This window comes from Falco biarmicus, chromosome 5 (genome assembly GCF_023638135.1).
Source record: "Falco biarmicus isolate bFalBia1 chromosome 5, bFalBia1.pri, whole genome shotgun sequence".
NCBI lineage: Eukaryota > Metazoa > Chordata > Aves > Falconiformes > Falconidae > Falco > Falco biarmicus.
Genome location: NC_079292.1, coordinates 54,082,217 through 54,105,279, shown reverse-complemented (window position 1 = coordinate 54,105,279; position 23,063 = coordinate 54,082,217). Strand labels below are relative to the sequence as shown.

Here is a 23,063-nt window from a genome sequence, read left to right as displayed (position 1 = left end):
TATATTTTAATATTATAACACCAATGTTACCAACCAAGAAGTCTTTCTTCAGGGGCTGCATCACAAAGAGAAAAATCATTGTAGTTGCAAACTTTTTCCTGAACACCAAGTTTGTCTGTAGGCCAACCACACAAGCTGTTGCATGGCAGCATGAAATGAGCACTCTCCTGAGCAGCTGAAGCCTATTTTCTAGAGGCAGCAGACCAAGGCACAGGTTTGCCTCCGTACATCTTTAAGCACAACAAACAGACAAATCAAGAACTGAAGGCAGCAGCTTCAGGAATTGCTGTGGTTCACAGGAAGCAGGTACAGCTGCTTTGGGAGGCTTGCTTATTTTCAGTGTCAGGAAGGGCACCCTTCTACAACAGAAACGTTAAAAGGTCAAAAAATGTCTAACAACTGGAGAAGAGAAAAAACCCACACACCATTACATCTCCACCAGCACCTCCAGCAGGCTGTTCCTGCTGGGTTGCATCCCCAGTGCCGGGGTGGCAGCAGGCACAGGAGAGGACATTCCCAGCCTGCAGTCCCAGCAGGTGACACTTCTCCTTCCCCCTCCACCAGCTACAGCAGGGGATCGTGCAGGGGCTGGCTGGGTGACAAAAACACACTGCTTTGCAGTGGAGTGCTGGCATCAAAGTGCCTGGTTACCCAGGCAACCAGGACATGCCACTGACCCACAGCAATGCTGCCTGTCCCAACAGCACATGCAGCTCCTCAACGCAATGGTAAATATAGCACTGAACAGCAACACAGGTAAAAGAACGAGCAAAAGCCAGCAGTCACCAAAAAGTGATGTTCTGCGAAGCAGGACTTTTAGAGTCACTTTATACAGATTCAGTGCCTGGCTCCCCTATCCAGTGATTGACTCAGGATTTGCTCCCCCTCCCAGTCCCTCCTGCTCCTGATAGATGCCCACAGCTCAGCAGTGAGGATTCCCTTCCTTGCCCCTGCCAGCAGCAAACATTTTAGGAGGGCAGACAGCCCGAGCTACACAGCTCGTACCAGATGAGAAATTCTTCTCTACAGTTATCTCTATGATTTCAGGCTTCCTGCCATCCTCACGAGCTACATCAATCCAGCATGCCAATTACAAGTCCTGGTTTTAAGTATCTTTGGCTGGAAGTACAAGAGCTTGTTGGAGCCCTTCTCTGTGTAAAGAGCTCTTCAACCCCTGTTGCGCAGTGACATTATTTTTACATTTTTAAGTGAGGATGCTGACAGAAACAGGGACAGGCGACTAGAATTGTCTGCCACTCCTTCAGACACATTATTGCAAGTTACCTGTCCCAAATGCCATGGCATTTAATTCAGAATGTATAAACAAGTTTTTCATGCTTCAGATTTAAATAGATGACACCAATAAAGCCTAGAGACAGCCAGCCTCTAGCTATTGCCATGAGTAAAACCACAATCCCTTTAAAAGTTTAAAGCGTGTATGCTTTTTCCACCTTTCAATACAGAAGTCATCATGCAAAGCAGTATTTCCATGGAAAAGTAGCTCCAGTTTAGATGAACAGGAAAAAAATGCAATGACATACAGTTTTACCAGATGCAGTAATCAAAAATCCAAGTTAAAAAAAAAACCAAAAAGCAAACAAAATCATCATCAAGTTTTCTGTTTTATTTAAGATTTTAGTTTTAATTCTGAAGAAAGAGGTACATTTCCTTGGTTTTAGTTTTAGCGTCAGGTTATAACCATGTTTATTTATCTGTTTCTTTTTTCTGTCTTTTCAATACTGCACAAACGTCCAGAAACTACAGGGTTAAGTAAAAGCTGCAGGCAGAGGTCAGAGGTTGCTCCTGATGGTGATCATGTGGCCCCAATGCAGTGCTATCCCAGAGTGCCCTAAATAGGTGAATCTGTTTTTTTTAAAAAAAGAAAGAGAGACTGACAGAGGAGACAGAAAGACTGAAGTAAATACCACTCGTGTTTCAGCTGCTTATAATTATATTATGTATACACTAGGTATTAAATCTGAGAATACTTTTAAAACATTAATGTTTACTTTAAATCTAAAGCCAAAATTAAAGAAAAATCTTATTCTCCCCTCTTTAAACCACTCTTTAGCAACATGCCAGTTACTCATAGCTATAAGTGTTTTGTCTTTCAACACACTTCGTGTCAAACTGACTGACACAATAAAATCCCCTTCTCAAAAAAAAACTCAACATAGCAATTTCCCTGTGTAGTGCCACACTGAATGCAAAATAAATGCTAGGCCACTGCTTGTCCCACAGGTTCAGTAACTTCATTTAAATTAAATACCTTTTTCACGTTTCTGCATTTGATTCTGCATTGCATTTTTTTCCCCTACTGCAGATTGACACATCTCCACTAGGCAGAAATACTCATGTGCAAAAGACGTAAGACAGTAATATTCTCCTTAAGCATTGAGACTGCATTTTGATTTCTCTCTCTCTCTTTTTTTTTTCCCCTCTTTAGAATGGTTAGAAAATATTTCAAACAGTGTATTTCAAACACTGGCTCAGCAGAAACTTAACAAAAAGATACGGTCATGACCCTGTGATGGCATTGCATTTGGGGGGGGAGATTTGATCAGGAACTGGATTCTTCAGAAAGAAAGATATGACAGGGAACAGTAGGTGGGCATGGGGAGGAGTCAGGGTGGGACACTTCCTGCATTTCTAACGTTTTGGGTTTTCTTTTTCTTTTTTTCTTTTTCCTCCTTTCCTAATGACGATCCAGCGCTGAGCTCTGTAGTAGATCTGTGGGGGTTTTACTGGGGGGTCTGAAGGCTGTCTGGAAGCCTGGAGGTGGGGAATGGAAGCTGGTGGGGTTTGAAGGAGGAGAGTAGGGATTCCAACTGGCTCTGTGCAGAGGGATCTGTGTGCCGAAGGGGTTACTGTGGTGCGTCTGTGATGGTGCTGCACTGGGGCCGTCCACCTCTGTGAGGGCCTGAAGAGATTTTAGCCAATGTGGAGGATTGTCATCTTGAAGGGTGTCTAAACTGTTTCCTGTGGAGGCTGGGATACCTATGAAGAAAAGAGAAACAAAACAGGGATACAGGCAAGTCAGAGCAGAAGCACCAAGTCAAGCATGAAGGACGTCAATTTAACCTAACAAAAAGCAACAGTGAGAAAACATGATTAGTTTGTACAGAGAATGCATTTTACATTATTAATGTATAATTACCCTGCCCGCAAAACATTTAACATTAAAACCAGATAGAAGAAAGCTCCCCCTCAGAGCACTTTGTAAACCACACATTTTTCTATCAAACATCCTGCACAAGGACAGCATCCCTGCTGACATGACCTTGCCACACCAAACTACCAGCACGCTGCATGCTTCACCACCTACTCTGCCTACCTGAATCATGCTTCAGCCTCCCTAATGGGGAAACACAACCAGCCAGCCTTATAAAAGAGAGCTTTATAAACAAGTGGAGTATGTCCCTTTTTAAATAACAAAGTCCAGTGAATGCCTTCAGTGCCTCAGGACCAGCGGCGCACATACCGGACATGCTGTCCGGCAGAAGGGACACCTACGTTGACCCTACAGATAAGCGCTGATCCGCCTGACTGCCTGCAAAGGTCCCGGGCATACATTGCAAAGGCCTAAGTGATGCTTTGTTATGCCTAGTGGTTCCACAAAAATTCCTGGACCCTTGAGGTTTTGTGGATGGAAGCTGGAAGAGACCACCGCATACTGACTTTTTCTTTTTCCAGATGTATATCAGTTTGTGCCAAATACCCATTTGATGGTTTGCCAGCAGAGCTGAAGGAGTGAGAAACGGTTACCTGTGATGATTGCGGGGTCCATCCAGCTGCCAGGGCTGTCCCAATTCAGGCTGTCGGTGGTGGCAGTGTTGGACGTTGGTACACTGTGGTTGGCGTTGGAGGGGGAAGAAGCATTGGGCAGTCCACCAAAGTTGATGTTAATGTTCGGTAGAAGTGCCCTTAGCCCGTCCTGCCATTCCTTCATATTTAAACTCTCTACAGAACTGCTGTTGTCTGGGAGATTTACCAACAAAAAAAATGAAAGATAAAAAAATAAAAAGCTGAAGTTAGAAACAGATGTCCTTCTTTGGTGGGGTATGGGATTTTGTTTTTACTTTTTAAGCTAAGCATTTAATACTTTTCCTGTCCAAAAACTAGGTCAATGTTTATGTGATTGATGAGTTACTCTGAGGGGCTGGCAGGTTTTAAACCAAGTATAAGGGAGTGGGAGAAAGATTTAACTCCTCCTCCAACTCATATTTCCCCATTTTTTTCAGTTCGGAGGCTCAAATAATCAAGGGCTTAGTGGCTCTCCCTCTATTACTAATAGGGGAAAACCTACCAGATCCTTTATGAAAATACCTCTGTTGCAAGCTAGATAACCCAATCTGACTGCTTTATGAATGGGCAGCAGGCTCAAAAGGGTTGTTTTCTGTGAAGTATGTTAAAATGAAGAAAGGCTAGGTAGGGCTTTGTGATAGAAACTGAACACGAGGAACCAATGAGGTGGAGGAACATCACAGAAGTTTTTTGTTTGTTACAGCTCACTCATTCATAGCCCTACAGATGTTCTTCCAAAGGAAGTGGTAATTAGGTTCTCGAAGTTGGAGGGAGTGCAATTTCCTCTTGCAGTTGAAGAACAGTAGTGAAAATTCTTTAGAGACTGTTCAGAATAATTCCCGACACAGCAATATCCTCAAAACTTTGGTTAGAAGCAAACCAGCTGGACACCAAAACAGTCAAGTCAACTATTTGCCTGAATGTTTCAGGGCACATACTGAAAAAGGACAACAGGATAATGTGCCTATTAGCACTACAGCAAGTGATCCCTGAACAAAAACACGTTAAACCTTACTATCTAGAACAGACTATCAGGTTCTACAATCATCTCCTGCTTTAGATGTCTCAAAGCAAAACAAACCAGACACAAGCATCCTAGCATTTATCAGCCAATACAGAAATCATACTTGTGGTCAAATATATATATGACCACACGTGTTGGGTAGTACATTGGTAGCATGCCCTTTTTGACAAAGGCCTCTAATACAACTTTTTTTTTTTCCTAAACCATCTCTGACTATCCTAATTGAAGAAAGGACCCCGATGTCAATCAGAAGTGTTACAGTGAGATACTTAGAAAACACAATTGAAGAAAGGACCCCGATGTCAATCAGAAGTGTTACAGTGAGATACTTAGAAAACACTACTACTTCATCAACAACAGAAGACTTAAGTCTTCATAGAAAATTAGAGGGTATCACTAACTTGCAACACTGTATGCTGGAGAGTGAAGAAAGCAATCTCACTTGCTATCAAAACCTGCCTTGGCAATTTTTAGAATTTTAGAAAGAATTGATGTCTTGAGCAATTACCTTTTTGTAATGGGGGGCACGGGGAAATGCAAATTCTTGATATCCTGTGCTTTCATGCAGAACCTTCCCTTCCCCAGACCAGAGGTTTTTTAGAACAAACATTATATAAGATTCTGCTTCTGTATAGAATTGCAGCAAGCAACTTTAATCACAAATCACAGGAAATAAATATTTCAGACCGTATCACCAACTGAACTTCAAAACAAGTTATTATGCAAATCTGCTATATCTACTTTGCCTATGATGACTGTTGGAGCAATGCATTAATTTCTAACCCTATGCATGCCTAATGCAGCAGTTTTCACACAAGCATCCATCGGCATGCATAAATGTCCCCACACAACAGTACAGCAGCTGACTAAGTGTCACTAAGTATCTGTGGCCAGACAGACTGATGCTACGCATGGAGCCTGGACAGGGATAACAGCACAGATGCAGAGTGTACTAGGAAAATCATCCTCTGTGCCTGGGCAAGTTTCCAAAATACATTTGACAACAGACTCTGGAAGGTTTACAGACAACCGCTGTTATCCCCACTCACTGGCTGAGACTGGGGAACCACTCTTGCTCAGAGGTTACAGCATGAGATACCTCCATGGGACAGACAGACAACTCCTAGGCATTTCCATAAACGAAGAGACAGGTCAGAAGTCAGGTAGTGGAAGTAAACCCAAAAGCCTACCCCTTACTACATGCATCATGTTACATCTAAAGATTAAAATTTTTAAATGCTACAGGAGAAGAAAAATAGCAGTAACGAACTGCAGCTCTGCCTCACGCAAGTAACCTAAGAGCAGCTTTTTAGTAACACTTTAGCAACAGATGCAGGAAGTGTCCAGACAAATGTGACTTTATCCACACACTATGTGCAGCACTGTGTTCTGTGGGGCCTGGTGTACAAGTCACTTCGGGTGAAAAAAACGCAAGCTTATCGGTAACTTGTTCTATGTCTGTTTAGCATCAAGCCATAATGCACACAACTGGCTTTCACTTCTACTTTAATTTCTCCTACTATACATTGAATCTACTTCCTGTTCCCTCCAGAGCTCTCACTTTTTTCTTTGCAATACCAATGCACACAGTTTTAAATAGTTCGGTGCAATACATTTTTCATTCAAACCTATGATTCTAGGGTTAAAAAAATAAAACTGAAAAAAGTGTTAGTCAGAAATATCCTTGATATTTGCTCACAGCCCTCTTGAACATCCATAAGCCTACTGGAGACAAGATCTAAATTAATTTTTCAGAACAAAAGTAGCCAGCTCACAATCACAGAAATAACTGTCCAACAGATTCTGCATGGTACACCATTAGTTTCCACTTTATTTTCTCACCACCGACTCCAACAGCTTGTGCAAAGAAATGAAGCTCAGTTTAATTAATCCCTTCTACTACAAGGGAAAAAGCACACACAAGATGCTTACTAGGACCATGCATGAGTGAGCACACTCATCGCAGTACCTGTGAGCTGAGGATATGCAAGCTCACGATGATCTTAGGGACACTAATAATCCCCAATATGCCCTCAAAGCTCATGAGCAAGAACATAAACACATAGTAAACGACACACTTGCAACACATCATTGAGGAAGTCTAGTCAAGACAAAGCCAGCAAGATGTCATACTTACAAGGAACAGGATAGGAAAATAAATGTAAGAGAGCATTAGGCCACCCTGGGCTAAGAAAATATGTGTATTTTTTTCATGTTATCCTCCATTTAAGAGAGACATAATGCAGTATATGTAAGAGTCCAAAAAGATAGCAAGCAGCTGAGATACAAGATTTTCAAAGAACAGAAGAGGCTGGCACTGTTTGGTGAGGAGACATTAATCTGTGAGGCATGTATAGTGCACCATTGCTGTGTACCCTAACACAGGAACAAAAATAAGAAGAAACTGAGGAAGACCTGCCCTTTATCTCAACTATAAGTACAAAATCCACTTGGAATCACAGAAGAGATCAAAGGCCTAAAAGGATGCATTTGCTAGCAATAAGGCAGTTCATTTATTAAAATCTTGTGCTCCTGGGTACAAAAGTGACAACACAGAGAATTCCAAAAGATTTATTGTCTTTCCCAGACAGCTGGGTTTGTAGGGTTGAAAGGCAAGCTATGATGAAATCATTGCCCTCTGACACCAAAGAAAAAAGCAAGCAACACATTACTCAAGTGTCTGTAACAGGGTTTTTCCAGCTTGGCTAACAAATGCACAGGGTAAAAAAACATCCACCCAAACAGGACCAAAGCTTCACAGCTTTGTCAGACTCCCTGTCCCTAAGCAAAAATTAAAATATTCCTGTAATATGAGATCTGGGAACTGATTTAAGTGCATGAAGGTGTTAAGTAGATGGGATCAATAGAGAATATACGATGCTCTGCAATACTCCCTGCACTGCCCTCTGAGGCCTCAGTTACGGGCTATGACGGGTAAAACACCTAGTTGGAAAAATTCCTGATGCAACCCAAGTACGTGAGCAATCTCCAGGCTCTATGCTGCAATATCCAATCCGAAGAATTAAAATCAGCATGTCTTTGAGTCTTGACAAGTTTTAAACCAACAGCCTAAGAAAAAAAATGCAAGTTCACCTCAGAGGCAGGAGTTACTTCCACTACCTGAAGAAAGTTAAGTATCTTCAGAAGAAATTCTATTCGCTAGTCAGTTTGTTTGTCCCTTCTGTTAATTAAGTTATGCTTCACCATGAAGTTAGTACCACAGCTAAAAATGAGAAAAGGCTAGCTCCCAGTTAATACAGATCCATTAAAAAGGGCATTTGCCCATCATCTTTCCCTGCTTCTAAACTTAATTGGTTGGAGTAGTGTTTTACCTAGCTAGCTAGCAGACTTCTGAATTGAACATCATAACCTAGGGGCATGAGACAAGGAGTGTAAACACTTACCCATCCTTCCATAGCCTCATCCTAATTTAAAGCAGTATGTCCACAGAGAGTGGGAAACCAGAATAAAACAAGTTAAAACCCAGTTGACTGCAATCAAGATTTTACACACCAAGATAAATTGGAGATTCCTCCCCCTATGCCCCAGCTTTGTCTCCAAAGAGAGAACAACCTGGTGAAGCACCACTGAAGGCACCACCACTCAGATGAAAAATAGGCTTAAATACACACCCTGAACTCCAGTCTTCCCTTGATGTGCATTTCATAATCCCATCTAGTCGAGTGGAAACTTGCCTTTACACAGGTGAACAGATGCCACAGTTCTAGTGCTGATCTTTTTCATGTGTCTGAGGTATTATACCAACATGAAATACAAACACTTGTATGTAAAATTCAGTCAACCACTGTCCTAAAGTGAGCAAAGGGAAGAAAAAAAGCTTTACCACAAACTTAACCTGTTCACCTGATTTAAATAAAAAAACCCAAACTTAAAAGTCAGCTTAAAATAGAATATAATTGAGAAGCTTGCATGTTCATCTATGTAAAACCTGGTCATTTAATTAATTTTAAATAAAATCATTGCCCCATCATGACATCTTACCAGACAGTGTCATAGCATTACCTCAATATCTTCTGCCTGCGATGCCTTAACATTATTCCTTCAAATGAGGCAAAGCAGTCTGTATTTGGGGGAGAGATGGCAAAGAGGATGATGGCCAAGCCAGGAACACTGTTCTGTTGTACATAATCAACACTTTAGAACAAGTTTGCACAAGCATCAGCTGCATTGATATGGGCTGTTCCATGACTTCATAACTTCTGACAAATGACACCACAACATAAACCCAGAAGTGCTTCAGATTTGGCTGCACCACATTTGTGATGCTGAGGGCACTTATCTTTTATACCGAGGGTAATGGGGTAGCATGTCTTAGTTTACTGGGCAGGAGACAAGCTCACTCAAATGTCCTAGCAAGACCAGACCATGTCAAATTATTGCCCCAATTCTGATACAAGTCTATGGCCAAATCCCTATCAAAATTCACACAGTATATACTTACATAAATATGACCAACAGCAAAGATCACAAGATCATCATATTAAGTAAGCATATTTCTTTGCCAAAATTATATTCCAAGCTTACAAGTGTCTGATTTCATAATATTTGTACAAAGCCATTAAATATCTTTATGTCGAGTCCTAAATATTCTAGTCCTGCTGAAAAGCAAGCAGTCCTGCAAATCTAGGTTGCAATTATTTATTTCTTTTTTAAGAGCTCATCAGTGTGCCATGTGTGTGACCAAGGCACACAATAGTGGTACAGAAAAGCTTCAAACAAGCACAAGAATTTCAGAGGAAAACCATCCTATGAGAGAAGAAACTTTTTAGCAACGTCACATACTTGACCGCACAGAGTGGCAACAAAAGCGACTATCGAGGTGTATTTGGTGACAGAATGGCTATTGCAATGTCCTGCTCCTAAAAAGGCCCTTGTGAGATCTTCAAGGACACTGCACGGTAAAGTTAGTTCTGAAGCTTTGCCAAGACAACCAGAATGACAAAGGAACAGGAAAGACTACCAGAAAGAGCTCACCAGGAGTCTTTCAACTCAATCAGAAACAAATGGGGCCACCAGAAAAGCATACCCTTTGCAGTGACATCCCTGTTAGCCTCAGCCTGCACTTTGTGCTACTGTTTTCACAGATACTACAGATAGTCCGTGCTTTCTGTGACACATCCTGTTACCCTATTCCAAAAAGGGACTGGGGCTTCTCAGTTTTCATCTCAAAGTGACCTTCTGCTATTGGCATTTATATTGTGCAAAAAGTTGTCCACTATTCCACTTCAAGTGGGGAAGAGGAAAGGATGATTTGCCACAGCCTAAAATGAAATTATGCTCAATGACATTAAATAAACAAAAAAGCCTTTCATCCAAAGCTTATATACTTAGCCATCAACAAAACAGTTACAATAAAAATTACCTGTGCCACTTTAATATGAATAATAAGCTTGTTTGCTCATGCATTTTTTAAAACCATGAGAAAAATCCCAGCTACACTGCTGTAGTCTGAGGGATTTCACTCTTAAAACACCATTAATTCTGTGTATCCAGATTTCTAGGCATCTCACAATGCTTAACCCAAACGATCAAGATTCACCCATTCACAGAGGCCTAAGAACATCACCAGGAGATTAAAGAACTGAATCTGTCCTGCCCATCAGGAATACAAAAGTAGCCACTTCACTTTAGGGAGATACCAAATGACAGGAGCACTACAAGATAAAGCTGTTTGCAGGGAACATTTCAAAGCCTTGCTGACATTCTCAGTGACACAGAGGAAGCAACTTGGCAAATCCATGAAAACAGCCTTCTAAGAGTCATTCCACAGTGCAGATTTCAAATTAAAAGTTTTATGATCATGAGCTCTATAAGCTGGGGAAGCAAAAGAAGCATACATACATACTCATACCTACAAAATTGGCTTTGACAGTCAATAAACACTAGTCTACCCTCAGCTTTAAAATAATGCAAGTAAAGCAGCTTTTATTTTGATTCCACATTGATTTCCATAGTTATATTAACTCCACATGTACCCAATTTAAAAGATAGCAATTTACATCAAGAAAAGCACTAATTTTTAATTTTAAGATGTATCAAAAGTGCAACTTAACATGCCAGTAAGTCAAACTACCAATAGAAGAGGAATATATTGGAAAGTATACACTTCAAATGGGAAAGTAAGTTTTTCTAAATAATTTCCCTTTTTGATGAAGATCTGAAAGTACAACTTTTAGGCTTGCTGTGATTAAACTAGTGTTAAGAGTCAGAAAGTAAATTTTTTTTTCTGGGGAAATCCCTTCTACAACATCACTGATGGGACAACTCACCTTAGATATTCAACAAGAATATTCATATTTGCTTGTATGTACAGCATCAGAGTTTCATCCGGTTTGAGAAAAGCAACTTTACTTTAAATATTCTGGAAAGTTCTTGTGATTGACTTCTACCTACCATGGCTCAAGAGACCAAATCTAATACATAATTTCAGCAGCCATCCATCCAATTTTAAGCTGTAAGTAAATTTCAACTCGAGATTCTAACTTGCTTGGAAAAACATGTGTGACTTCGTATCAAGTGTTTCCACGGCATACTGCCATTTTTTATTGCTGACTTTTAATTGTTTATTGCTAAAAACACATAGTGGTCAACTGTAGAATGTCAATCAAGTTTGGGCCCACTGTCCTGCATACAAATCCACAATAAACAGTCAGTATAATAGCCTCTTTTTCATGTGGGCTAACAAGATGCTTTTCATGCAAAGAAGGATCCCATAAGAAGATAGCCAGTTCTCACCACGGAAGATTTTTAAATATCAACATAAATCTATACTGAGCACACAAAGACTTAAGATACTGAAACAAAGAAAATAAATACCTGAATCCTACATACAGAACACTTCGGATAAAAAGCTGAGAAAGACATGCAACTCCATTTGTTTGAGAAAATGAAGTTTCTTGTAACCCAAGTATACCTGCTGCTTACTTAGATCCTGCGTCAGGATCAATCTTACCAGGTTACTTTGTCAGTAAAAACCCCTTTGACCTCAAATGAAGATCCTGTGCATACAAGTGTAGCTGTGGGTACATGCATAGATACATGTATTAAAAAGACAAAATATATGGAATTTGCCCTATGGCCAATGCAATAGCTAGAATTATCAAAGAAAAATCAGATTTTCAAAGCTGTATCAACAATTAGCAAGAGTCTATCAACTTGTGAAGGTTCTGGATTCCAGGAGTACCCAGGCAATTCTCTGACAAAGGGTGAGAGACTAGTATTAGCACAGTGAATACCTACTCTGAGAAATTATCAACTCATTTTTAATTCTTCCTACATCTGTAGCCAACAATTAAGACTGATGTATATTTGCAGTTATCTAATATTCCCACAGAATGATTGAGGTAAAATGCGAGAAAGCTGAGAAGAGAACCAGAACTTCTATGACATGAATTTCATTCTGATTCTAAATGCTGTCTTGTAATAGAGGTGACCCACATTTCAAAGATGTGCTGTACTTTTTAAAGAACACCTTCGGGAACAAGCTGAAGTTCAAATGAGGTTGTGATGTGGAAGAAACCAAGAGATGTCAAGGTATGGAAAAGATCAGATTCCCTCCCCCTTGCCCCAAGTGTGATTTGGTATCACTAGGAGGAGAAACACTTTTTGTAAAGCTGCTCATCCCACTGCTGCTACCCCTTCAGGATGTGTCATTTACACCCCTCCCAAATACAATTTTTTTAAAAGTGTGTTTGCTCTTTCTTAAATGGATGCTCAAATCTGTGCATTTCAAGATTTTTTTTTTTTTTTTTTTTTTTTTTTTTTTTTACACAGGATGCCTACAAACTATCTGTGCTTTTTGCTAAAATTCAGTCATAATTGGCATTTTGCAAGATGGACTTGACTCGGAAGGTGGCAAAGTTTCCGCTCCCCACACAAGGCACAGCCTCTTGTTAGGCACCACTATTTACACTTGGCAGTGCCAAGTGTACTTATTTCCAGTCTTTAAAGGGAAAATGCCAGGTTTTTAACATCACTAAGATAATTACATCTTTTAACTCATGCTAGTGGTCTACTGTGTTTTTTGAAATACCAGTTTGTATTTTAAAAGAGCGTCCAAGAGAGCACTGCACCTCACAGCTAAGCACCTGCCTGCTGGAGGAGGGAGGCAAACGCTGCAGCAGCCAACAGAGCTGCCTCTTACACAACTGCAGAGCCATCCCAAGGCCTTACAGGTTACCCGTGAAAGGAAACTGCCTGTCTAAACTTTCTTGAATCAGCCCTGAAGAACAAAGCAAAGTTCTTGTTCCATAAGCAATAAAAATAGGCAAAGGCCCAGTATTTGGTGCAGCCAAAGCTCATCTGGTGTCACTGCTACTATCAGTCAGGAAGTCTGATGTGAAATGGCTCCCATGTGCTCATTTCCCCCCATTTCTGGTGAAGAGTTACCCAAAAAGCTGTCAGGACTGATGGTCCAGAATGCAAACTGGGTCAGCCACTCAGGCCACCTATTCCAGCCAACACTGCATTTATTTCAAGTCTAGCAGTGTTAATGTGATTAGTCATTCCTCTGATCTATTGCAGCCAAGAGAAGTTTGAAGACTGTATTTTTTCTACTTTTTTCCTTTACATTTTGACACATTTTCTTCCAAAATAAAATTACACATTTAAAAATAGTTATCTTACTACTCAGTCTTTTACTGCCATCCCTAATAATTGTACAATCACAATCACAGATTTTAAGAAATTCATAAGAGCTTAAAAGCAAGCTTCCAGAGATGAGGGCACAGATATTTATATATTGAGCTTTATTTGGAACAGTATCTCCGAAACAATAAGAAAAAATTCCACAGGGTTTTAAAAACAGTTGCAATATTAGCACTGGAAAAGCACTGGGAGGGAGGTGTGTGTGTGTGTGACAAGACATTTTGGAACAGATGGAGAAGTAGCAGGACTTAGAGGGCAGGTGCTGTGGATGAAGTTCTCTTAGAGATCGTGACAAGATTAATGCTAAGGCAGGCAGCCCTTAGCAGTAAATGTAGAAAGTGTATGGGAGTGAAGGGACAAGACTCCAAAAGCAAGACAAGGAATACCCACAGCAGATTTCAACAGTGTGACTTCAATCTTGGCACTGATTTAATATTTTTGATGTTAATCTGAAATTACACTTCCATTTACTTTGTTTTAAACCTAGCAGCATCACTCTGGGTGCATTAAAAAACACAACCACAACACCTCCAGAGCAACAAAAGCAAGCAAGCTTCCGTTTATTTTCAAATTGAATTTATTCCATATTGTGCTGAACACTTCACCTTTTCACCAGTGAAACAGAAAGTTAGTTATGACTGGAAATAAAAGGAGAATGAATTTTGGAGGTGGGAAACACACATACACACAAAGCACCTCCTAAAGAAGGAGGGCTGAGAACCTCTATGGAACTAAGAGGGATGCAGTGGGCATAAGGACTGATGAGAAGAACAAAATACTCAGTGGCAAAGGCTGAACTAGGAGCAGTCATCATTGTTGGGGAAAATATCTGAGGGTCATTTACAAATGGCACTTTTCATCTTACAATTTCAAAGCAGTGTTCAGACCTTTATTTTCAAATGAGAAGAGACCTTGGCATCACAGTAACACATTCACTTCTGAGAAGAGCTGCCTTACAGTCTGGAAAGGTACAAACCTTTGTAGGTGCCACACACACAGCACCAACAACAGTTGTATCAGCCAAGTTTTTCACCAGATGTCCCATTTTCAATATTTATACCTAATCAGAGAAAGACTTCAGCTAAAGGCAGCCATAGATCTAACCAGGGGCACAGAAAAGATGACATTTGGCTGCCATGCCTTCTGCCCAGCTGCTGTCAGAAGGCCAAACATCAAGGAAGACCATCAAGAGAGCAAGCGGTCTTCTTTAAAGGATTAGGACAGAAAATTAATGGACTACTGCATTTCTTACCATTAAAAACAGGGCCATCAATACTTAAAAAACAGTGTTAAACCTTTCATATATTGTCAGGTCAAGAGGAAGAGTGTAGCAAAACGCTCTTTCAACCGCTGCACCCAAATAAAACAGTGCAGCCTCACATCTCTTAAGTCACACTGCCTGTTGCTAGGGTATAGGATTAAATGCATTTTGTACACAGCGTTTGGAGAATTTTAAGTTTTACAAAATGCTGAATTCAGCCCTACCACACAGGCCAGACCCTCTTTTAAAAATGCACAGTAGCAGAAGCAGAATTCCATACTGAATTACTATCCTGAGACCACAGAAAAGCGTCAGCTGCTATGCTGCAAATTTGATTTTTTTGGTTCCACAACTGTATAAAACAAGTTGTGGGGTTTTTTTGTTCAGGAGACAGAATCAACTACTAAGAATCAACCCAGAGGACACAAGGTCAAAAGGACAAAGGTCAAATGTGTGCCCCAAACGGAAATGAGGTTACATTTTGGGAAAATATGAAATCAGACGAGGACTCTTAGTATTAAAGGCAGAGCATGTCAGCACTAATTCTGGTATCTCACCTTTCTCCACTGTCTAAAGTATTTTAAACAGTATGATCACAGCCAGCATATAGAGATCTTCTGTGTGTTACTAGAATGTTGTCCAAAAGGTAGCATTAGGCAAGAAAAGATTTGATATTCAAGACATACAATAGGTGGGGGCACAGAGGCCAGAAAATTTAAAGTGGGAGATGATGCAGCAACACAAGTTAAGATACGGAAGAGCTCAAGACTTAAGAGCAGGAAGAAGTTGGACCGTCTTAATACAACCATCACTGATTTGCCCTTCCCACTACCACCTATTGCTTCACTAAAACCTAAATGTGGGCAAGATTCAAAAACGCACATGCTAATCAGTGTCTCGATAAGGAAATGCAACACCACTACCACAAAGACTGCTGGACGGCACCCAAACTTAATAAAACCGTCAACCTATTTATTGTCTCAATCTCATCTTTAAATACGTGTAATTCCATCAATTAGGTTGTTCACATTCAAGAGATAAGCCATATGAAAACAAAAGGTCTTGAGAGCACAAAATTTTCATTTGTTAATTACTTTCAACTACAAAGACATATGACATTCAAGCCCCCTGTTTAAGTTTCAGGAACAGATCACAGAAGTCTACAGCAATCTCCACATCAACGGGCTTCATGGCTAAAATACCTTGATGGGTTTTACAGTGGTTATCTTCAAGGACAATGGGTAAAACTTTTTTCTTCCCCTGCCCTAAACAGGGTTTAATTCTTTGTGCATCCTATCTGTCTCTATATCCCCTTGACTATTTCCTCTATCTTAGATTTCTATTATATGCATGACAGACAAATTGCTTGCCAAGAAGCATTTGGACAATGCTCTGAGATGTATGGTTTAATTTTCAGACATCCCTGTGTGGAGTCAGGAGTGGGACTCTATGATCCTCGTGAGTCCCTTCCAGCTCAAGGGGTTTCAATGATTTACGTAGAACACACAACATTGTGTGGCATTAGTCTTGAAAGAGTTCAAATTTCAAACACTCTCATTATTATTGAATTGAAAGTTCTTACAATTAAATTATCATTTGTAATTATGTTCAGGATAATTATGAAATTAATAAATGAAATGACAAGCCAGTGTTTCAAAGTGTCAAGTACTTTATTTTCCATAGAACTGAAGGGAAAGGTGAACTAGTAATTTACAACTTCTTCCTCATACTTCTAAGTGTGTGAATTTTTTCTTGTACTTTTTCTATGTAATAAAATCAATGACTACCAACCACTCAGTAAACTCAACTATATATTGATATTTTCCCATTACTAATACGCATGTATCTCCTTTCATAAGCATCTGTCTCAAAACACTGTTAATGTGAGACGTAGTCTATGATCCAATGCTATACCTATTATTTTAGAACACACTGCTGGGCAGTCGGGTAGTAAAGATGATAGCATATTAGCTATCAAATTACAGAGTTTCCTGTCATCTTAAAGTAACATAAAAATATAGGCATACACACACACCCCCCACGCTGCTGTCAGCGGATCTTTCCTTTGGCGTTATCTGCAGAATAAAGGATAGTCACTGTCCTATATTCTTAGGATAGCATGAACACAATGTAGAGTAAGATTGTTTTTAGCAACAGTCACAATGGCCATGAATAATAAGTCACTGAACTTTTGTCCTGGAGCACAGTTACAGTTACACAGTAAATCATCTAATGAATCCCATGCCAGAGAACAGCAACAAGCCTAAATTGATCCTTATGACAAGAACACCTAAACATCTGCTATGGTTTGCAAAATCATACATGGAGAAAGAAAAAGCTAGTTTGGGAATCAGTCAATCAAAAAGTTCATTTAAATATGGCTTGGGAACAAATGTATGCGTGAAATATGACACATTTCAAGTATACGCCTAATAAAATTATGAAGTCAATCATGTGTCACTATGTCACTTTGCTGGAAACTGCAGAATGATTTTGGTAAAAACTACTTCTCTGAGAAACAGGCTACCAAATTCCATACAGAAACTATTTTTAAAGGAGAGCTTAAAAAATTTATATATGGGTAAGCAGTACCTGTGCCCCTCCATTTAAATTTGGTGCATATCATAAAAACAGCACTACCTGGAACTGCATGGTTATGAATACAGCACAGCTCTGATTCTTAACTACACAAAAAGGTAGCTTCAGAACATTACATTTAACATGTCAAACATAAGCATTTCAAATTCATGTGAATACTAATGCCTACAGCAGAAGCAGCAGGAGTTTAAAAGGTATCATTTTGTTCATACAAGTTTCCTAACCAAATACACTTTGTGAAATCAACTGAATTTGAATTTAGAAAACAGCCTACTGAATTCACATGAAGTTACAGAAGTTGAGGGTCTTTGCTGTAAGACAGAATGTGAAGTTTCACCTGCCCTAGGTTTCTTTTGCTGTTACATCTGAAACAGCTGTGTTTCTAAACACCTTAATACAGACTAACAAAAGAGCTAATAAAAAGGAGCTTCAGGTATACTACAACTAGTCTCTCCATACTGCTTTACAGCTATTGATATGCACCACCTTCCTTAGCAGGTCAGCTAGAGTCTGTTAAAAAGCACTATTACAAAGTCCCACTGACATGATTTCTCTGTACTCATACAACAGTTTCCTCCCCCAATCCCACCAGACAGCTGTATCTAAATAAAATAAGGAAACTGTGAAAATTTTATAATTATATACCTGCTAGTGATGAATTAAAAGCAAGCATAAAGAACAGGAGTTATTCTTTCAAAATAATATAAAAGAAATTGAGACCTGTATACTAGATTTGAAAAAAAAAAACCCAAAACAATCAATCAATAGATTGGCAACTATTACCTCTGCACATAAAAAAAAAGGTATGAGGCCATCTTCAACCTTCAAATTACATGTACTTCTGAAGCAGTTAGATAACTCAAGAAAACTCTATGCACTAAATACCATACAAATAATACAAATCCATAACCCAGCAAAGAAAACTAAACTACCTGAGACTGGCTGATTTTTGACAACAGGAAAAGAAAAAGGAATTATCTGTGTTCATGCAAATTATTCTTTTTTGCAAGATATATCAAAGCTGACATGTAGATCAGCTGAGAAGTGTTTGCACTGCAGCAACTGCTGCTACCTAGCTGTCAGCCAGGCAACTAACAGCTTTGTATAGCAAGAGATTAAGACCAACTCAAAGGAACTTCCATTGAGATTACAGCAGATGTTTATTTTCTAGTTTTAGCACTGTATCTGCCAAAAATGTTTTGAGATTAATTTGTTCCAGCAGTTGTATACAAGAAAGGATATACTTCAGTATCAACTCTGTCGCCTTAAAATATATGGGGGAAGTACATGACATGGGCTGTGCATAAACCAACACCACACAGCTGGCTCTTCAGGACTGGAACAAGGATCTAGGTCTTCTATAAACACAGAGGTCTACTTTCAAACTGCCAAAAGGAAATTAAAGTAATGCAATTTAAAGAATACTCTTGCAAACCTAGAATCAATCTGTACTACAAGCAGATGGCTTTCAACACTACAGGATTTTCTTGGCCTCCCCAGTTCAGAAGGTAGTCTTGTTACTGGCCCCTTGAACCAGCAATTTTTAGAACTGAGTGGTAAAGTCAAAACTTGGTATCTTGCAATGTTCCCAGAAGTTCTATGAAGTTTAGGGGGAAGTGAGCAATAATTGCAGTGCTATGGATGCCACATTTTTACTCCACATCAGAAATAACATTTTCCTTTTTTTTTTTTCCCCTCCAGTGTAACCAATATCAGTCATTTTAGTCTAAAAACTTCACCACTGCCAGTACAAAGAACTTTGAACTACTTGCATTTCTAGTCTGGACCACGTGTTTATACTACAAATCAGCCTAAGGACCCTACAGCAGTACTGTAGCTGCAACAAGCCTTCAAAGAGGACAAAGTACAGGGAAATAAACAGCCAAATTAGCTCCTGTACTAGAGCAAAAGCCACACAGTTACTTTTTCTAGATCACTTTCTTACAGCACAGGTAGTACTTCTCAAAACCCATGAAAAGACGACAGCACTGACAATATCTCAAGAAGCAGTTTTCTCCATCTCAAGGCCACAAAAAGCTTAAAGACTTTCTGCCTACATTTCATTATACACTTAGTACACTTTTTTCCCCTGTTAGGAAAAGAGAACCTGTTTGGGTCAAGCTAAATCAGAAGCATGGGAGGACTCCAAACTCCACAAGCGAACTTTTAATCAAGACAATTCAAGACAGAATCAAGCTTCTTAGTTTTAACATTTGCTGTAAGAGCCTACTAATCCATTCAGGGCAGCCTGAACTGGCCTGACTGCGCATTTATTTTCCTTTGACATCGCAACCCTCACAATCAGGATGAATCCTCTGACGCACATTGCGAGCATCCACTCAGTGAAAAGTTAGCATATTAACACCATCTGAAGTACAGAAATGAACAGCGCTGAATGTTTTATTGTGCAGGCATTTGGTTATGCACAAGAGGGAACAACCCAACCAAGACTTCTGGCATAAATTACCAGTATTACAATTTTTTGCACAATTCTAAGAACTCTGGTCAGCACCTGCATGTTGACATGGAAGTTGTAATGAGCTTCCACGGCCTACTCTTCAGTAAAGCCAGCCTGGCAAGACTGAAGAGCCAAAATACCAAATTGCTTTGGCACAAAGTAAAGCGGGCACAGAATACTCCACCTTCCTTATAAAGCTCAATATTACAAGGCTAAGCATCCAGATAATTTTTTTTTTTAAAATGGAAAGGGCCTATTTAAAACAACATTCCGCTCTCTGTTCATAAACCTAGTATGGCAGTCAAAAGATACTACTCTACCACTTGTAACTGGCTATTCTCTTTTCCTGTCTTGTCTCAGAGAAGCTGAAAGCATTAAGTCATATTCATGGCTGTCCTGATACACCTACCTGATATAGGAATCCCTCCCAGACCTGTGCTGTGTTGTGGTGGGAGACTCAAGTCCAAGAAATTACTATTTGAGGTGGGATTTGCTGTGTGGTTCAAGTGCATGATGCTATTGCGTGGGAAGGCCATCCAAGGATAGCGAGCTGCTTGGCCTGGAAAACTGAAGGAGTTGTAAACTGCTCGATGCTGTTGAAACTGTGGGAACCTCTGTGGCATGACTGGAAAGGTGCTACTGAGAGAGTTGGCATTTGTTGGTGCAGCAGGATGCAGGAATCCAGAGCCTGGCCCTTTGGCAGCTGTAGTGTGTGGGGTAGGGTTCTGAAGAGATGTGGGCGAGAGGGAAGGTTGGTCTTGGACTGACAGTTCCTTCTCAATCAGGTCTGCTAAGGCTTTGCGGGTGATGTCAAAGGGGTCAAACCCTAAGTCGTCCTCTTGCTGTTTGGAGGAACCAAACCCAAAAGCCGCTTGCCAGTCTGTGGAAGAGGATACTGGTATGGTTTCTGTCAGAGAGGAGAGGAACAGGATTTAGAACAAGAATTACTATTTTTCCATATAAAAATGTCAGCCTGGGCATATCACACTACGTTGCCCGCTACCTTTCATACAGTACTTCTTTACACAATGCCCAAAGACACCTTATTCATCAGCTTAGAATGCCACTTTCAGATCAAACTGTCATAGACTTCTACTTAAGGTGAAGTGGTAAAACTAGCAAATAGTATTTTTAGTGCAAAATTGCTCTGTTCCTGAATTACAGAAAAGCCTTGTCAAGTAAGTATTTTTAGTAAGAGCACCAAGTAGAAAAAGACAAATAAACACTTGCTTAAAACCTTCTTTACACCCGTATTACTGGATGGAAGTGTGACCAGAGTTTAAAATAAGGGTGTTATTCACTTCAGTATTTTGCTTTCAGTATTAATGCTGTGCTTCAGCTCTGCTGTGCAAGAAAGGTGGGGAGTAGATGTTCCCTCTCAAAGGGGAAACCTCCAAGCAGTGGTTAAAACAACAAAAACACCCCACTGCCTACCATTATAAAGAAAAACAAGCCACACTGAGCAGACACCTTGATAAAACAAAAGGAAGTAAGGAACTGAATTATAAGATATTGTTAAAATATTTTAAGGCAATGTTGCAAAAAGAGGTTACCAGAATTTCCTTGCATTTTCAGTTACTGCTTCGTTTCATTATACAGTCTAAATTTCTTATTCAGGTTAGTGAAGGCTGGATCTAGTTTCACGGTATTTTTCCTCAAAACTGGTAATACAAGCTGGTAAGTACAAGGCAGTATCACACATTAACTCCCCCTGCTGGTAGGGAACCGGGTCTGCTGCTTTAAGTAGTTCAAATTTAAGCTCAGTATCCTCAGAAAATAAATCTACACTTCTATTTTCACTCTAAAATCCATGCCGATAGATAAAAGAGTTTCTAGACAGACAGAAACTTGTAATTTGTATTCTTATTTAAATAGCAACCATACATTTTTGTATTATGAAACAAACAAGATCCTACTACCTGGAAATCATCTCTCTGCTACTTAATCCTCACAAAATTGGTGCATATACTACCTCATCAGCAAGTAATTTCCTTAGTAATAAATACTGTTCAAACAGGGTTATAACATCCAGAAGACAGACAAACATCAAAAGAAGACTAATCACCAAGTAAACCAACTACATCCTAACGTATCATTTACATTCCATTTATTACTGATAGTGTCATTTAATTTTCTAACTCCCACAGATTTATTATTTGTGGGCTCTTAAATACTGTTAACCATTCCCAAGACTACACATATACACCCTAAATGATGTTCCATTCATATGAAGTGGTATTTCATAGGAAAGTACCTGGAAAATACAGGTATCCTTCAGTTGATGCAATTGACGATATTTTTATCTTTTCTGAATGTATATAATTTCACTCCAGAAAAGAAAGATTAGGCACCTCCAGATAACTATACAGGATACTAAAGAGAATTCTGATTTCTATTGCACAGCTGATGTTGGAATTATAGATTCTAACAGATTACACCACCAACATATACTGACACCATTTATTTCCCCCACTCAAAAACCTGTAACATTAAATATTAAGCATAAAAGTCACCCCATTTTTTAGACAGGCACATGGCTAAGAAAAACTAAAACAAGCACTTGTAATAATTTAGCCATGCAGCTGGAAAACTCTGTAAATTTTATTGTTTTTTTAGAATAAACCCTTACATCCCTGCAATTTATTTGTAGTCAAGTGAAAAATCTTAATGATCTGTGAAGGGGTAAAAAAAAAAAGTATTGAACAAGTCCTAAAGTTTTTAGTTCTACACAGTCTTAGGCATCAGTTGCAAAAGCAAGCAATGCCCAGCTGTGTTACCTGTGTACATACCTGATGTGAAGAGGCTCTGTGGTTCTGGTGCTGTGGGCCAGTCATTTGAAGTCTGTGGAGAGCTGGGGAATGGAGGAAGCCCACTAGGGATGGGATTAGGGTGCCGAAAGTTGTCAGAAAAGAGCGACTGTGATTCTGTTACAGCCCCTTCAAAAGGGGACCGTGCACTGTGATTAGATGAACTGATGGGTATGACTGGATTGGGTTTTGTTAAACCAGGCGGTGGTGAAGGTGTGTCACTGTTTGTTATCTACAGGCAAGACAGGAAAAGAAACAATTGGGACATGAGTGTTTATATATAAGATATTCTTCACCAATAAAGCTGAAAAATTTCCTCAAAACTTTTCGCTGCAATTAGGTCGGTTAATATATAACCCAGTGCAAGGTCAAACATAAAGAACTCAGCAGTACATTTTTTTTTTTTAGTTTTGTGTAAAATGATGATATACTTCAGAAAGTACT

The 23,063-nt window shown here is 39.6% G+C and overlaps 1 protein-coding gene across 8 annotated transcripts in view; it reads right to left on the bottom strand.

Moving 5' to 3' along the window:
* Nucleotides 1-1,603: 1,603 nt before the first annotated feature.
* Nucleotides 1,604-23,063, bottom strand: part of CNOT4 (CCR4-NOT transcription complex subunit 4) — an 82,806-nt gene continuing 61,346 nt past the window's right edge. For 5 of the 8 annotated variants that reach the window (XM_056340259.1, XM_056340258.1, XM_056340260.1 and 2 more), the window contains 4 exons: nt 22,602-22,851; nt 20,222-20,719; nt 3,766-3,978; nt 1,604-2,997 (listed from right to left, as the gene is read on the bottom strand). In XM_056340259.1, the coding sequence (XP_056196234.1) occupies nt 2,696-2,997; nt 3,766-3,978; nt 20,222-20,719; nt 22,602-22,851 (1,263 nt within the window). In that variant the 3' untranslated portion in view covers nt 1,604-2,695. The remainder of the gene's footprint in view (nt 2,998-3,765; nt 3,979-20,221; nt 20,720-22,601; nt 22,852-23,063) is intronic. The other 3 variants (XM_056340263.1, XM_056340265.1, XM_056340266.1) reach the window with 1 other exon arrangement.